The 17,137-nt window shown below is 37.5% G+C and overlaps 1 protein-coding gene across 2 annotated transcripts; it reads right to left on the reverse strand.

Moving 5' to 3' along the window:
* Positions 1-415: 415 nt before the first annotated feature.
* On the reverse strand, positions 416-15,541 carry FAM98A (family with sequence similarity 98 member A). Of its 2 annotated transcripts, none has more exons than XM_024732258.1 (8): positions 15,407-15,541; positions 12,320-12,468; positions 10,022-10,156; positions 6,341-6,525; positions 5,230-5,310; positions 4,566-4,682; positions 2,319-2,486; positions 416-2,223 (listed from the first exon to the last, which is right to left on the reverse strand). In XM_024732258.1, the coding sequence occupies exons 1-8, from the start codon at positions 15,457-15,459 to the stop codon at positions 1,558-1,560; spliced, it is 1,554 nt and encodes a 517-aa protein (XP_024588026.1). In that variant the 5' UTR covers positions 15,460-15,541; the 3' UTR covers positions 416-1,557. The 2 variants fall into 2 exon arrangements, with proteins under 2 accessions (XP_024588026.1, XP_024588035.1); XM_024732267.1 differs by lacking the exon at positions 15,407-15,541 and adding an exon at positions 12,054-12,161 and having other exon boundaries at positions 12,320-12,394.
* Positions 15,542-17,137: the final 1,596 nt, after the last annotated feature.

Below are 17,137 nucleotides of genomic sequence, written 5' to 3' on the forward strand. Positions count from 1 at the left end.
GGAAATACTATTTCTTTTTACAAACATATATTTATATTTTCAATTCACTTCATTCAAAATGTCGCTCATTCTTAGGAAGAATGGAGAAACAAATAAATAAAAAAGCCCCCTAAAAGATCAGGGCCATTAATGGATCTTTGCCTAACACAACTGTGCAGCAACAGCTACACCTAGGGGCCAGGGATAAGTAGTGAAGTTTTCCAGCTATAAAGTTATAGTAAAAGGTAAATTTGGAAATAGCTATTTTTCAACTTACTTAAGGTTCTAGAGTAAGGGTTATCTTTCACTACAAATTATGTTTCAAGGAAACACTTGAGAATCTTTGGGGAACAAAGGCCTTAGTTCAGAAGCTTGAAGCAAGCGTCCTGAATAATTCAGTTTAAAAAAGTGGCTAAAATAAAACTCAAACCAAAGAGAGAACATACAAATACTTTATTGCTCACCTTTCACACAAAGCACACCTCCAGCCATTTTCTTTCACAGCTTGACAATATTTACGTGTACAAAAACCCAGCAAGAAGCGTCATGTAGATTTCAGTAAAGGTGAGTGTCAAACATCAACGCAGCCAGGCTTTTGTTTTCTGCAGCAATAATAAAGGGCCTCCTGCTCTAAGCAAAAATCTGTCCTCTTACTTGGTAGTGCATTTTTTCCATTACAAAAAAAGTCTCCTGCCCAAAGCAAACTAACTTGTATTTGCTGAGCCAGTGGTATTAACTCGTGCATAAAACAAATTTCAGTTTGCTCTTTCTTCTAGCAGATTTCAAGTAAAAATAAGGTTGAAGGAGGAACTTGTTTTGAATGGATGCAGGTCAGTTTGAATTGCTATACTTAACTAAATGCCTACGTGTACTATAGGTTCACAACTTAGTTTGCTTTTATAATCTTTATGGATTTTGGCCGTGTTCAAGATTTTCAGAGTTGAGCATATGGTACAGTATTCCATCGAAAGGATAAGGCTACTGAATGTGCTATCTGCAGAAGAGCTCATTTAATAGGAACTGACCTCGAAGTTCTATCATGAAGCAAATGTTGCATAACCTCTCAGAATAAAAAGCCAATCAGGGCAGAACTGTGCTTGGAAAATAGGCATTAGAATACTTTAAGGAAAATACATATAAATGGATTGTTAATATGAGGAAGGTTTCCTAGTTGTAAATCTAAAAAAATCTAGGAGAATCCTCATTTTTCAAAACTGCATATTGAAAACATGAAAACTACTTACTCAAGTAATTTTGTTCAGAAAAATATGCATGTTCTGACTGTGGAATTAGTCTACTGGTCAATTAAAGGCAATTTTAATTACCTTTTAAGAAATTCTTCATACAAAGGAGAGATACTGTATGTGTTTCTCAAATAAACAGCATTATGTAAGTCCATTAAAAAAAAACAAAACCCAAAACGAACAGTATTGTATGAAGACCTACAAATGCTTATGCCAAGCAGGAATCTGCCTGTCACCTGTGGTCTCACATTAACTCAAAAACATTGCTGGATTCAGGATTCTGAAACTAAGTTTCTATTACTTGAGCTCTAGCAAAATGTAAGGTTCTGTAGCCTCAACTAGTATAATGTCTGCCCTGTCCAAATCCAGAATGATTATACTGATAACCTCCATGCTGGAAGTGCTGTTCAAACTGTCCCCCCTGGTGATAATTCTGGCTCCCTCTTCCTCCCCAACCTCCTCCCTGGCCTGCGCGTCCACCACCTCGGCCTCCGCGACCACCTCTCCCTCCGCGACCACTGCCTCGATCACCATGATGCCCTCCATCTTGGTATCTACTGTCCTGCTGATATCCACCACCCTGGTATCCACTTCCTGTATATGTAGATGTTTGGAAGCCACCATAACCACCACCCTGGTAGCCACCACTGTGGCCACCGTGATAGCCACCCGGCTGGAAACCGGAATCTCGGTAACTACCATCTTGGTAGCCACCGCCCCCTCCACTCCCTCCGTCTGTCCAGCCTCCTTGATGCTTATTTCCTCTTCCTCCCCCTCGGCCACCGTGGTCGTAGCCACCACGTCCGCCCCTCCCCCCTCCTTGTTCGTGACCTCCTCGCCCTCCGTATGAGGCATGTTCATAACCACCTCTCCCTGCTCCGCGGCCTCCTGCTGGCTGCTGGGTGCCATCCTGCCTCTTCTGCCATGGTGGCATCTCCGGGGGTGGAGGTTCAATTTCATTGGGCCTACCTCCTCTGTCAGGAACCCTGCCCATCAACACCTATGGGATAAGAAAGACATTTAAAATTTTGAATTACTTTATTTTATAAACAGAAATAAATGTATTTGAAAGAAAATTAAAGGTACTCTCATCACCTTATTGATGGCACAGGCAGTCTTTTCTCTTATAGAGCCACTGCTTGTCCTTAAAATCTTTGACAAGTCTTGTCTTGCAGCCAAAAGGTGGGCAACAGAAATAGTACTTTTAGGAGATAAGACTGAGCGTTTTGGCTGGTAAACCTTCGCTAATTTTTCTGTCTGACTCTGTGAAAGAAAGTGTTCAAAGACAAATGTCAATTTTCAAGATGACATAGAAACATTGATATTAAGTAAGATTTCCAAAATGTCTGATGATAATATTTACTAGGCTCCAGATGACAGAAGTTACATACTCACCATTGCTCCTATCTACTGAAGAACTAACTTAAGAGTACAGCTTAGATAAAGCCCCTTTACCCCCGTATCCCCAAGGAATGATGGGGGGAGGGGGATATGGGGGTAAAGGGCTTCCCTTTTAAAAGGACTGTGGGACAAAAAGGTTCCCCATGCCATTGGTCTCAGATCAAACACCTTCATTTTATCTATTTAAATATAAGAATGGAAACCCATTTCAACAATTTTGCTTTAATTTTCTCATCTGCTTACTATGAGATAAAAAAAGTTACCCGTGACTAATTTGAACTAATTATGTTAACATCATACATATTTCTTGCAAAAGTGATCCCCCCATGTAATACTTTCCTCTATTATAAATAGTAATTAAGAAAAAGAGTCTACTTTAACCACTTAGTAGAAGTACATTTAATGCATGTGTAACATAAGACCACAAAAGATGAATGAACAAAGGATATAAAGAGCAAGTTAGGGCTTTCCTGGTGGCACAGTGGTTAAGAATCTGCCTGCTAATGCAGGGTACACGGGCTCGAGCCCTGGTCTGGGAAGATCCCACATGCCACGGAGCAACTAAGCCTGTGCGCCACAACTACTGAGCCTGCGCTCTAGAGCCCGCGAGCCACAACTCCTGAGCCCGCGTGCCTACAGACCACGCTCTGCAACAAGAGAAGCCACCGCAATGAGAAGCCCCTGCACTGAAACGAAGAGTAGCCCCCACTTTGCCGCAACTAGAGAAAAGCCCGCGTGCAGCAACAAAGACCCAACACAGCCAAAAACAAATAAATAAATGAATTTATTAAAAAACAAACAAATAAAACCCCAGAACTGTAGTGTTAATGCCTTGGGTCAATGCACACCCATCAATCATTACATGCTTTTCTAGCTGAGAGTTGCAGGTTTTTGTTTTTGAAGTATATGTATTATGCCGAGAGTAAAATGACTGTTTTTATCAAAGACAACTTTAAGAAAGTATTGGTATTTCCTCAACAGTCCCAGAAGAGAACAGTTTATTCCTCATGTTACTACTGACTCACTGTGAGATCTTAGGCAAAACCTTCCATGTACCTGGCTCTCCATGTTTTTAGTTGCAAAATAAGGGGAGTTAAAACTGATCTCTAAAACCCCTTTCCAACACTAAGATACTGTTAACTCAACAAATATCTACCCCATCAATTTAGCAGCTAAATAGGACTATGCTATGGTTTAAAGATTTTAGGTGAAACTAATGTATTAGGAAGATAATTGGAGAACTAAAGAAAAACATTTTCTCAGTCAATTAAAATTCAGAGAAAAATCTACTTTTAAAAATGAATGCACTATTAAGGGAACATCAAATACTAACATATTTGGACCAACCTCCACATAAATTCAATAATTAGCTACATTTCAGGGTTCTAAGAAGGTCAAATTAATCAACTGCGCCTATTAATTAACACTTACTGATAAAATAGTAGATATTTAATAAATACCTGTTGAATGACCAAGACAATGGATTATTTTATTGAAGCTGAAATAAAAAAAAGTCTTACCAGATTCTCCAATTCCCTATAAATGGATCATAATATTTGGTCCTCCAAAACAGTATTTCTAATTTAATTAATTTATTTAATTAGCAAGTTAAATTGCTAGCTTAAAGTACAGTAAACAATTAATTGTAAAATTTATTATTTTTAGTAATTTTCAGATACTCTCCTTTTCTCTCACAAATGGGAACTCCCAGTAGGGTTTAAAACATATAGCTTTGTTGGAAAATATTAAAAAATTGAAAAATAAATGTTTTTATTATTGCTGAATGGCTGAAAGAATTGCTACTCAGTAACTCACTAAAGAAAAACTTCTATGTGTGTCTCCTATGTATTTCTCTTATAGTCTCCACTGTATCTAAACTGGGCTAGGAATGTTTAAGGATCATGTCTATAAATACTTTGCTCTTTTAAGTGATATGTGTACCTTAGCTCTGTCAGACCAGCCAAAAGACTGGACAGTGACATCCAAACGTTTTATTAGCAGCTTTCTCCGAACTTCATATTCATTGGCTACGGCTTGGTTAATTGCTTCTATCTTTTCCTGAAACAAAATTAAAAAGACCAGTTAGAATTTAAATCTGCTTGACCCCCTATTCCAAAAGGGCAGAAACTGTATCTGTTTTATTCACAAGTGAATCCCCAGCACTCAGCACAAAATGAATTAGGTTATTTAATAAATAGAATAAGAAGTTATAATAAGGTAATGAAATGATAGGCTGTCTCAAAACATAATAAAGAATATGTAAAGTACAAAATTCTCATTTAGTTTTCCTATAATTCACTGTGTGAAGCTCAGCCCAGTGAAGTTTTTGGCTTGAAGGCAACCCATTTGGCAATTAGAAACATGCATCATACTGAACTTCAATTTAATCAGCTGTGTGAAATATTTACAAATTATGAAAGAAGCGCTTCTAATCTTACATAAATAAAATTATTTTGGATAAATCTTAAGATTAACAAAAATGATTCTAAGGATGTCCACCTAGGAAACTACATATTAGAAAATACAACTTCAAAAACACAAACATAAATATCCTGAGATAGGTAGATGGCTCCTTACAAAGTTTACTCAGATGATTACTACTCACCCAGTGGGCCGGTCCCATTGGCTTCTTCAATAAAGGCTTTCCCACATGATTAGGTGGAACTTTTGCTAATGTTTCCTTTAACTGACACAAAAACATAAATGAATGAATAAACAAATCTAAAAGTAAAACACATCCTCCTCATCTTCCCAATTCCCATCATATCTTGCCATCAAAAGAAGATTCCTGACAGAGGCAAAGGAGGAGGATGTTTTGAAATGTACAAGACCCACACGATAAAGACACTCACTTGACCCACTCCTCACGTGTCTATGGAAGCATGAGTCCTTCACTGCACCTAGAACAGTGCCTGACAACAGTGGGCATTCAATGTGTATTTGCTGAATGAATGAATGAACACACAGAAAAATATGGACTATGGATACACTGCTGCTCCCCTGTAGAGTTCAGCCAAATTTGTGCATCATGGCATCCATCTACCCCACAATGCAAATGTACCAATTCTTAGAGTCCAGCAGATATGCATACAGAGAATAACTCTGCTATAACAAATATCATTCTCTTCTGTTCACTAATTTTTAATTAAAATTGCTTGTTCCTAATCAATTATATAAAAACTCTTAACTGTTGATAACATGTGGTATAAAATAATTCTGACTTATTTTCACATACTAGATTATATTAGCAGTCAACATATCTAGTTTGCCAGTTGAAACATGTAAGGCTCGAAGCGACTGGATTAAAATCCCAAAATATTTGCATCCTTTTCTGTCCAGTCAATGGGGAGAATGGTGGTAACATTTAATGATAAGGACCTTAAAATTAATTGCATCAAAGTTCAATGATAAAATAACTTTTAAATGGATGAAAGTCCTAATACTTTTTACATTATTTCTAGCTTATTTCAGTTTATAAATCAAAGTGCAAAGTTTCCTTTTTGAAAAAGAAACATGCTAATATGTTAGAAAAAGAAAACAGTAAAATACCAATTTCTCTTGAAGGTATCTAGGACTTAAAACCCAAAACTTATTTAGTAACAATTACTTAATAATATGCACATTAGGTTCCCATTAAGAGAAATTAACTTGCTTCATTTCAAACAACTGTAGGACTATGCCTTTAATACACTACAATCTGGTACTAAAGGTCTTACTTTTTTTTCAATCCCGCTGAAGAATTGGAACATAGTTATATTGGCTGGAGGTTTGGACATTCCTAGAGCAATACATATGCCTTTCAACTCTTGAAAGACCTCACTACCGCCTCCTTCTTGAGCTTTTTTTGGAAGAGTATTCACACAGAGCATTCTGGCAGCTTCTAGTTCTGAGATGAGGTATGCTGAAGTAAACAAAATAAGATTTCAAAATGAGATACAGCTACAATTAATAGTCATAAGTCTGGAGTCACAACTCTATAGACCTAATGATATGTAACTTTTAAAGCTGCAAGAATGGATAAAAACAAGAAAGGAAAACCATTTTTACCTGCAAATGATGTAACATATAAACTGGTTCTGTAATTCAGTATTTAACCAATATATGTTTAAAGCCTGATTTAAAAGCAAGCAATTCTTCTTTGAAATCAAAGGATCAAGGTAGATCACATCTTAAAATGTGGATTCTTGCATTTCACTATTAAGGAACCTCCAGAACAGGGGCTGGCATCTGTTAACAAATTTGCAAAAGGTGGCAGGTGGCCAATTTTTAGCAACAGTTAAAAAGTTATTATTATTATTTTTACTTCTCACAACTGATACACACCAGTGATGCAACTATCCTGCCCTCTTACCTTCCAAAACTCAGGTAGTCTGTTTAAGACCAGAGTGAAAGAACATTTTTTAGTAGTCAAAGCTTCACTTACAAGCGAAGGGGGAAAGGACTAAATTTCCAAACATTCCTTTTTTCATGGTCTCCAGTAGCCTAAGGTCACCCTCCAGCTGTTCACAGAAAACCCTCTTCCATCTATATTCTTCTCAATATTCCCTTTCCTCCTATGCTCCTCATTCTCACCCCCACCCCTGGGGAAAAAAAAAACCAAACCTAAAACTTTCTCATCATTTCTGGACAGAGTCCTTTTGTATCAATATCATCACCTTGTGTGTTGATTTCAGGCAGGTATTCTGAGGGCTGCAATCTGCTTCAGGTAATTCAGTTGAAGGTATAAATATTCAATCTTATTACTTTAACCTTCCTAAGGACATTTAACTTGTTATAAAAGATGTTTAATAATCATTTGGATCTCAGAAGTTCAGGTTATGTGACAAAGTGAGAACCTTCTGACAATGTTAGGAAGATAGTTTTGGAAAAAGACATTTTCTGGGCTCTTAAGCCTTATTATAAGTATAAAAGAATGATCAGCTTGAATATCTCATTTCCTACACCCAAGGTGTAATGTGAGAAGTACAGGGGTCATAATTTTGGCAGATCATTTCTGAAAAGCTGCCAAATCCTATTCTAGAATAAACACAGCTAAGTTTCTGGAAAGGTCTTCTAAATGGGTTTGATAAAATCTTAACATGTTCCATATAGCAAACTGTATGAGTTAAAAGATCGAAACAGTAAAACCCCAATGTCATGAAAATAACCATGTTTTTGCAAATAAGGTTTTATTGGAACACTGCCACACTGATTCATTTACATATCATCTATGGCTGCTTACATGCTACAACAGCAGGGTTAAGTAGCTGTGACAGAGACCTTATGGCCCACGAAGCTGAAAATATTTACTATCTGGCCATTTAAGAAAAAGTTTGCCAACCCTTGCTCTAGAAAATCATATATTATATGATTTAATAAATTGGTCTCTAAATTTGGAACAACATAGCTCAGGCATTCACAAAATTAGTTTACCAACACAATTACCATTGAAAAACATTAACTGTAACTGATGTCTTCAAAGTACCAGGAAAGGCACTATAAGTATTATACATAACAAACAAAAAAGATCTCTACAGACAATCTAGTTAGGAATAAAGAATATATGCATCAAAGACATCTGACTAATTATACCTAAGGGAAATATCCTAACAACCGCAAAGGCCAATGAACAGCCACAACAGTTCTTAACCTGATACATGACAGTTTTTCAGACACTACAGACTATTAGAGAATAGACTATTCTATTTTACTAACAATTCTAATGAGGTTGGTTTATTTTCCCCCTCAGAATGCAATATATTAAAAGATTCAAATCAGTAAGGTAAGGGTGCTGGAAGAAGCAAGTAAAATTATAGCATTGAAATGTGACAACTGATGCTTGGAAAGATGAGAAAAATTTATACAGTGCGAAAAGAGAATGAGTATATGTACATAAATGCATACTAGCATGAGAGAGAATACAAACTAGGGAATATTTTCAAAAGGGGAAAGAGCAGAAGCAAAGATAAAGAGGAGGAAGGGAGCAGTGTGTATGTATGTACAAAGAATTCGAAGAGCAGAGTAACCTTTTGTTGATTTAGTCATGTAGTTGAGGAGCAAATAGTTGTATATTCTTGAAAAGCTTTTGAGGGGTGATAGCACATTAAAATACAGTTATGACCCTGAGTCCAAAATAATAATGTTGAGGACACTCGCTTAAGAAACAGGAAAGAGTTAAAGGCATTTTTATAAATATTTATATTCCAAGTGGTTTTTATAAGTATCAGTACCAAAAAGACCAAACTCTGAGCTCTTTGGAAGAATTACGTATTCAGGGTCATTACTGAGCTTTCCACACAGCTGTTGTCTTCCTATGTAAGATAACATATTCTAAGTGCCAAATATCAGGTATTGGAAAGGAAAAGCAGTGCTACAAAGGAAGATTCAGTGAGTATACTGTGGCTGAGCCAGTTATTAAAATTATACAATTTGAAGGATAATGAATGCATGCATTAGAACTATATGCAGCAATATCAATATCTAAAGCAATAACTAACGTTTTGTATCTATCCCCTGCCCCCATACCCACCCAGTAACAATCATTTGACGAAGGGGAAAATAAGAAAGTGATTTTGGAACACCTTAGTTCCTAAGTATAATGGCTGTGAACACACTTTTTTTTTTTTTTTTGTCTGAACCTTCAAAATTGGAGTTGCATCATTTTACAGAAGCCAAAGTTCAGTTGTATCAGTTAACCAAAGTTTACTCTAAGCGCATCTCAGAATGTGACAAAAATTCTGAGTTTAAGACTACTGGTGGTGTTTATTGGAGAGTTTATATAAGGCAATAAAATTTGTGAGTCTACTTACTGTTTCTCAGGGTGAAGAGAGAAATAGTAGTTAGTATATTTAAAAAACATGGAAGGAGAGAATTTTTCATAAAAATTTACTTCCCAGAATGATCAGTAGTACAGGAACAATCCAAATAGTATTCCAGAAATGCTTACGTTGTAATTTGACATCTTTACAAACAAAACCAAAATCCCCAAACAATTACCCAGCCACAAAGAAATATCAACAAAATACTTTAAATAATTACATTTACCATTTACTGCACCTAGAATGGTTACTGTCCTCAAATAAATTAATTTTTAAAAAATCTTCATTATTCCCACAGTATCTTCCTAGTTTATTTTAAAATGTGTTTCTAGTCTAGAACACTGAGGTGTGGTGATCACACACTTGTATAACCCTCCAGCACTACCTTTGGTCATGTTAGGTGAAGCACAGCAGGCTGAGCACCACACCAAATTTAAACCATAAAAGAGTAGCAATTACAAAACAACACTGCTACCAGGGCATGGACCCATCACTAGCTTCTTAGTTAGAAATTTAACAAAGTTTTCTTTACACCCATTTATTAGCCATGGAAAACATAAATAAAAAATAATGACTACATTCTAGTAGCCATGAACTTACTGAGCAAAAGGAGGCAGTTCTTCTGAATGAGAAGGCGCTTGGTCACATCCCCAGATGTCAGTGAAAGATATGGACAGTTCATCTCCCCTAGTAGCCCACTCACCTCAAGCTGGAATTCTTCAGCTTCACTTGGGCCTTTTAAGAATTAAAATAATCTTATTTAATGAAAATTATTGTTTTCCCCATTGGCATAGTAATTATATATAAATTGAAAATTTTAATAATATTTTCCTAATACAACTTCCTGTCTCTTCTAATTCATCCTTTCTCACACCACTGCCAATTTGCCTTCTTAAACAGTTTTCATTAGGTTATTGGCTTGTTTGAGAACCTTTCATGGCTTCCTAATTTCTACCTCATCCAATCTAATTTTTTCTGTTTGCCTTTAAAGATTCTTCATAGCCTCTCTGCTTGCCCTTCCCAGTATATTGTTAGGAGTAGTTCCTACTACATGTATATAGTAGTTACCTACAACCTCCACAAACATCCCCTCTATTTGTGCCAGGCCAGTCTCCTCACTGTCCCAGGAAATGGTCAGTCTCATTTCTACTTGCGTGCCTTCACTTAAGTGACTCCTGGTGATTGATATGCCCTCTACTCTCTCCTGCTCTATCAAACCTCACCTATCCATCAAAGCCCAGTGGTCTTGCTCCTTGATGAAACCTTCCCCAGGGCCTGCTACACTCACTGATTTCCTTCCCCTGTGAACCACAAAGTGAAGTATTTTACTACTGTTCTAATCTCCAGTTGTTTCAGTTGTGCCTAAAATTCCCAGTTAGACTATATTTGAAGATGGCGAATATGATTCGTGTTTCTGTTTTCTCATAATGTGTCAAGTATAGCGTTTACTGGGTGAACCAAGGAAAAGCAATGCTCGTTCTTCTTTACTATTTTGATAGTTCTCTAACCAATATCACAAAGGGGTAAAATTTAACTAACAAACTTTGAGAGTCATTTGATTTGAGTCCATTTTCTCACCTATAAAATGGGAAGAATGTATTATCAATGTTTTGCAAACTGTGTTCCGTGAACTTCAGTTCCAAAGAACTCCATTAGAGGCAGCCGGGGAGGAGAGAGCTGTGTTCAAACTAGTCCCTCTCAACTTCAACTAAAACAGCCACACTTTTTACCTGTTTTCTATTGACTTCTATAAGATGTTTTCATTTGAACAACAGGGCTCCTGGTTATAAACAGTTAACACCGTATAGGTGTTTTCAAGGGCACCTACAATCTCTGAAATGTTAGGTCAAGAGGCAGCGTGAAGAACACTGGCTCCCAAACTTGACTGCTGGGGACTGAAGCACTTACTGGTTGTGTGACCTCAGGCAATGTACTTAACCTCTGTGTTTCCTTGTTTAACGTATAAAAGAGTAATAAAAGCTGCCTGGTAGGGTTGCCCTGAGGTTTAAATGAGTTAACACTAGTAAAGTGCTTAGAATATGGCTAGTGCTCAGTAAGTATAAGCTGCTGCTACTACTGTTACACTATACTCTCCTTAATAATTAGAATTGGATGCCACTGATGTATACACATTAAATATACTAAATATGCAAGAGTGAGCTCTTCGAAATGGGATTCTGTGGGGGGAAAAAATGGAATTATGTGTATAGTTCTCCATAAGGGTGGATTAGCAGGTGGGCATTTTTCTTTATCTCCTGTTATGGGTTTACCTATGATAGGAGGGAACCAGGTTGTGGAGTATCAGATTCCAAGCTTTTGCCTCTTTCTCAGCATCAAAACTAGCGCTCAAACAGTTAACAAAATTGGCAAATGTAAAACAGCTCTCAACACCATAAATCTGATGGTGCTGGATCTAGTTTTGATGCATCTAGTGATACATTCCTATGACACGGAAAGCTTCTTAATGAAGTATTCTTTCTCCCTATGTATAACAGAATTAGAATGCATTTACTTTACATGCTATATGTACTGGAATTTGGTAGTCCTCAGAGAAAAACGCCCCAATTTCTAGTTCTAGCCACCAATTTAAGATCTCACAACTTTTTACAAAGAATGAAAAGTTCATATATACTTGTCTCCATTTTTCTGTGTCTCAGTAATAGGGTCTTTTCAACTTCCACAAATTTTTAACAGTTGTATGACTACATTCCAGTTTTTCAACTTCAGAATCACCTTATCTCTAAAAACAATGGAGGAGAAAAAAGCATTTGGTTTCTTTATAAAATTTTTTTTACATTTACAAAGAACTTGAAATTTCAGCTGTAATACTGATAATGTTCACTTGACAATACAAACTTTATTTTTACATTTTGCACCTAAAACTGAATGTTTACTTACTGTTAGTTGCTTGCACATTTTCGTCTAGTTTACAGAGCACTCTTAATTCAGACACCAACCAAGCACAGAGTTTGGTAAACTCAGGGGAACTGGCTCCAGCAGAGACTGCCTGAGACAGAGCGCCATCTTCTAACAATGGACCCTTGTAACTGGTGAGTAAGAAATTATACTTCAGAAGAATATAAAATCACATCTAATACATTACAGATACAATGTATTTACATTCTTATTTGTATAATTAAGCAATGGTTTAACAAAGATAAATTACAATGACCAGTCTTTAAACTTGCAAATATAAATAAACTAAACCATTAGAAAAAACAAGCTAATCCCCTCAAAATATGTGAATATTGAATAGAATCACACGTACTAAATTATGTCAACCTCTGTACATTTACTGAGAGCTCTTATGTACAAAGGTTTACTTTCTTACTTTAATTGAATTAGTATTAAAACTAGATTATAAGTGATAACTAGTTATACTATAGTTTACTATTTCAGAAATAAAACTTAGGTTATATTTTCTAGAAATTTTTCCAGAAATTAATTAGATTTGGTTTTTAATGATTTTCTTTAAAAGCAAAAGCTTTCCAATTATTCATTTATTTCCTCCTTCTATATTTAATGATAGTTAAGATTAGTAAGACTTACTAGTACCAGAGAAATGTGAAGTTTAATTTAATAATTGCTGGTGAGTTGAGGTTTGGGTAAACGGGTGCAACTGAATCCCAATTCTTTGTAAGTGATTCAAATGTAATTTTAAAAAATTATTAAATGTTCAAACATTCATAAAAGACAATAGTAACAATGAACCTCAATCTAGAAAGTAGCTAGAATTAAAGATTTTATCATTCTCAAGATAATTTTAAAATACATATTCTTCAGGTTATTTTATCTTCTTTTAAATGTAATATTGATAAAAGCACTTATTAAATATGATACATTATATGCTTAAGATAATTCGATATTTAGAGGTATAGAGATGTTAGAGAAATGATAACAGTCAATCCTTCTAAAATATAATTATATGTTTATATATTTAATGGGACAGAAGAAATCTCACACAAAAAATGAGATTATATATAGCCTGGCATCTAGATTCAAAACCACATATTATTAGACAGTGAAATAAAAAAACTAGGCCTAGAAATTTCTCCTCGTGTTACACATTTAAACTTTATTAATATATTCTACAAGTAATTACTGAATTCCTACTGTGTACCAGGTTAAAAATGAACGGTCATTTATTTCTAATAGTTCACAGTAAATCCTTGAAAAGTACACGTCATTCAATTAAGGCTAAATTTTAATGACTGAATGCCACCAAACTAGGCAGTTATGGGTTAAAATGTATAGTCAAGTTTTCAGACTATCCATGGTTTACATTACAACCCAACTCCATGATTTATTTAACTAGAGTTATTATAGTAACAATGACTTTTATAGTACCCAAAAGAAGAAAAACATAGTTAACAGAGGATAAAAGAATGGGAAGAAATGGCATCCATCACCAATTGTTAAGGGACCTCTATCCATGCAGAATGACTACATTTAAATACAGTTTATCTCCATCCTCTCTCTACTCCTCCTTCAAGATTAATCTTAAGTGTCAATTCTTCTAGGAAGCTTAGGACTTGTTTCCTTTCTCAGTTTTCCTTCCCCATTTCCTGTCCTTTTCCTGGCCCTCCTCAGTTCTCCTCACAGCATATTTTCACAGTGTGAACTTCTCTTCTACCTCACTCTGTAACCCTTAAGTGCTCAGATCAACACTGTCAACAGAAAAAGTGTTCATCAAAAATGTTTACTGAATGGTTTCATGTGGGAAATTCAGGAATTTAGTCTGAGAGGTCCACCAAAAAGACACCATTTTGCTGAATGTGACTTTTACTTAGGCTCTTTGGGCTCTCATCAAAGAAATAAGCCGCCTAAAGTCCAGAATAGTCATGACAATTCAGAGCAAGTTCCAAAGAAAAGAACAATGATAATTCATGTTGAAAAAAAAGATGATAAGCACTACCATTTCCTTTCATAAAAATCTGTTCCAGGACAAGTTACTTAAATGGGCAGATTTTGGGAACCCAAGGTATCCTTTCCTGAAGAAGAAAGGTTTCCCCCAAAGGTTTCCAGGGCATGAAAGAACCTCGGGGAAGGTTTTGATAAGGGACTTGTTACTTTATAAATATGGTTACCTAAATCTGTTTTTCTTTTCTTTCTTTTTTTTTTGATACCGTACCTGTAGGCAAATATATAATCATACAGTTTCTTTCTGGAACCACATTTAGCCCAAGAAATTCTAAGTTCTCAAGTTTTAACAGAGTACACTGATCTGGGTGACCCAGTGAGATAAGAATCCCTATTTCCAGCTTCTAGATACTGATAAATTATGGTTGAGTTAACTGTCACGAGGAGAGACAAAATGCACAACAAATATGCAGACTTGGTGGGTGAAGATGCCCCTAAGGGTAAGGGCTAACGGTGGCTCAATGAAGGAGTGTCAGAGTCAAGGAAAACTGCCAGTGGTTCCCAGGAAGGTGGTGACAGGTTAGGTGCACAAGTGAGCTAGCGGGCGGAACGTATGCAGCGCACGGACTTGTGGCTGAGGGCATCCTGGGCACATGCATACATGACTGGGCAAACTAGATTTTTTTGAGAGTAGGGGGGTGGGGTAGGAGTAGGGGCTCAAAACAGGAGCAGAAAGTTTGGAGAACAAGTAGGAAAACAGATAATTAACTTTGGCAACCTCCAGAGTGAGGGAGTAGGGCAGGAGAATGAGGCGCAAGGAGAGGACCTCGGGGAGCGTGGTGGCGAGAACCAAAACCCAGACAATGACACGCATGACTGACAAACGCTGCGGGTAACTCGGCTGCAGGAAGCACAGGGGAGGCCTAAGGTGTCGCAGCTGGAGGGCCGCGACCCGGCAGGGCAGGCAGTGGACGTGGCATTGGGGTCCCGGAGCTACAGGGAGGCGACAGTCAGGAGCCACGGGGTGCGGCGTGAAGAGGCAGGTGTCTTTGACTGGGGCGGAGGAGGAGCTCCCGGGGCGCCGGTAGCGTGGGGTTTGGGAGACCCGTGCCCAGGCAGTCTTACCCGAGATCTTCCAACGACTCCAAGATGTCAGTCTCCATGAGGTCACACTCCATGCTACTGTGGTATTCAAATTTCCGAGTCGTCAGGCTCCCCTCTTCGCCGGTAACTCGTAAACTCGCGCATGCGCTGCCTCCCCGGAACTTCCAAATCGACAGCGGGCGCCTCAGCCGCTGCACTGCGCATGTCTGGAGCGTGCGCAAGAAATGTGGTTCCGCCTGCCGTCCCGCCCCGGCCGGCTAATGGGTGGCCCGGAGACACCGTTTGCACATGCGTATTACTGAATAGTGAAGCTAGCGGCCCCAAGAAGGGCAGGAGGACTGGCTGCGTGGCAGCTGGGCGTGGGGACTAGGCGAGTCGGGGAATGCTCTTTCTCCTAATTGGGTGTACGCATGTGCGAATCTTGGGGCAAGGCGGGCGGCGTAGGATCGTCGTGGGTGGGGAGGGTCGTAAGACTTGGGTGGGTGCTGGCTGTGAGTCTCAGGAGCTCAGTCACCCGAGTGGGTGTCTGCAGCCTGCTGGCATGTTCTACCTTTAGCTGTGGGTTATGGAGAAACGGGAAATTCGTGCGCTCCGGTCTAATTCTTTAGCACAGGGGTAGACGGGCCAAATGCGGAAAATGGCCGATAACATGCCATTGTATTTCCCTGTGGCTGTAGTAGCTGTATTTCAGGGTTAGGGAGGAGTCAACTTTCCCTTGACACGAATGTACTCATGAAGTTGTTTCATTCCTTCCCTTTACATTCTTTACTTTGCACCTTAAGCCCTTCCCAGACACTAAGCATCTTATTTTAAAGGGGGAACGGAGGTAAGAGGAGGTTTTCACTCCGTATCAATCTCAAATAGAATAGATTTAAATTCACGCAGTTTAAAGAGTAAATAAATTTTTGTTGTACCGTTGTTGATTTGGCAATATTTGGCAGGGTGTGACACTTGGTTCACGATGGGTTGTGGTTTCTTTGCAGTTACTGGCTGGGTATGTGCTTAGAAATTATTGAAAAAATGAGAAAATTTGTTTTCAAAGTGATGGCATATTTAGAAAATTATATTTAACTATAAATTGGTATACGCTGCACTATGTAGGCATTTTTAAAAGAGTTTTCACATTGATACCAGTAGATTTAATTTTGTAGTTCTCATTTTCGTGTCTAATGGATAAATGCTCCCTATCCTTAATAGTACCTTTTAAAATTCCTTATTTTGCGCCATCTGGAGTGGGGGGAAGGAATTAATATTTATTATGTACCTAGTGTGTGCTTGACATAGTATTACTTCCTTGATCGACATTATTTTATGCAAGCACCATAAGGCTGTGTAAGTATTACTCCCATTTTGCAGATGAGGACACTAAGGGCTCAGTGGCTTAATGGTCTGTAAAAATGGTAAGGCCAATAAGGACCTGGCTCTTGAGACTGAGGTATCTCTAAATCCGTATTTCTTCTTATCTGACTAGTCAAATAAGGATTTATAAGCAGGATATGAAAAGATAGGAATATCTAGCTAGTTGAATAAACAACTTATTCAACTTATGTATGCTTGTATATCTTGTGTATAATTACCTTACAATAAAAATGGAATAATTATAGGGTTGGTGCTAAACAAAAAGTAATTCTTAGTGCAAAATCAATTTGGAGGGGGAGTTTTCATTCTTGACTCACTTTTCATTGTAAGTTATAACATAGTATTTGTGAGTGAACAAATGATGACTCCCCTAAATATATTATTCTTCTCTAC

The sequence above is a fragment of the Neophocaena asiaeorientalis genome, unplaced genomic scaffold (genome assembly GCF_003031525.2).
Source record: "Neophocaena asiaeorientalis asiaeorientalis breed wild unplaced genomic scaffold, Neophocaena_asiaeorientalis_V1.1 scaffold18, whole genome shotgun sequence".
NCBI lineage: Eukaryota > Metazoa > Chordata > Mammalia > Artiodactyla > Phocoenidae > Neophocaena > Neophocaena asiaeorientalis.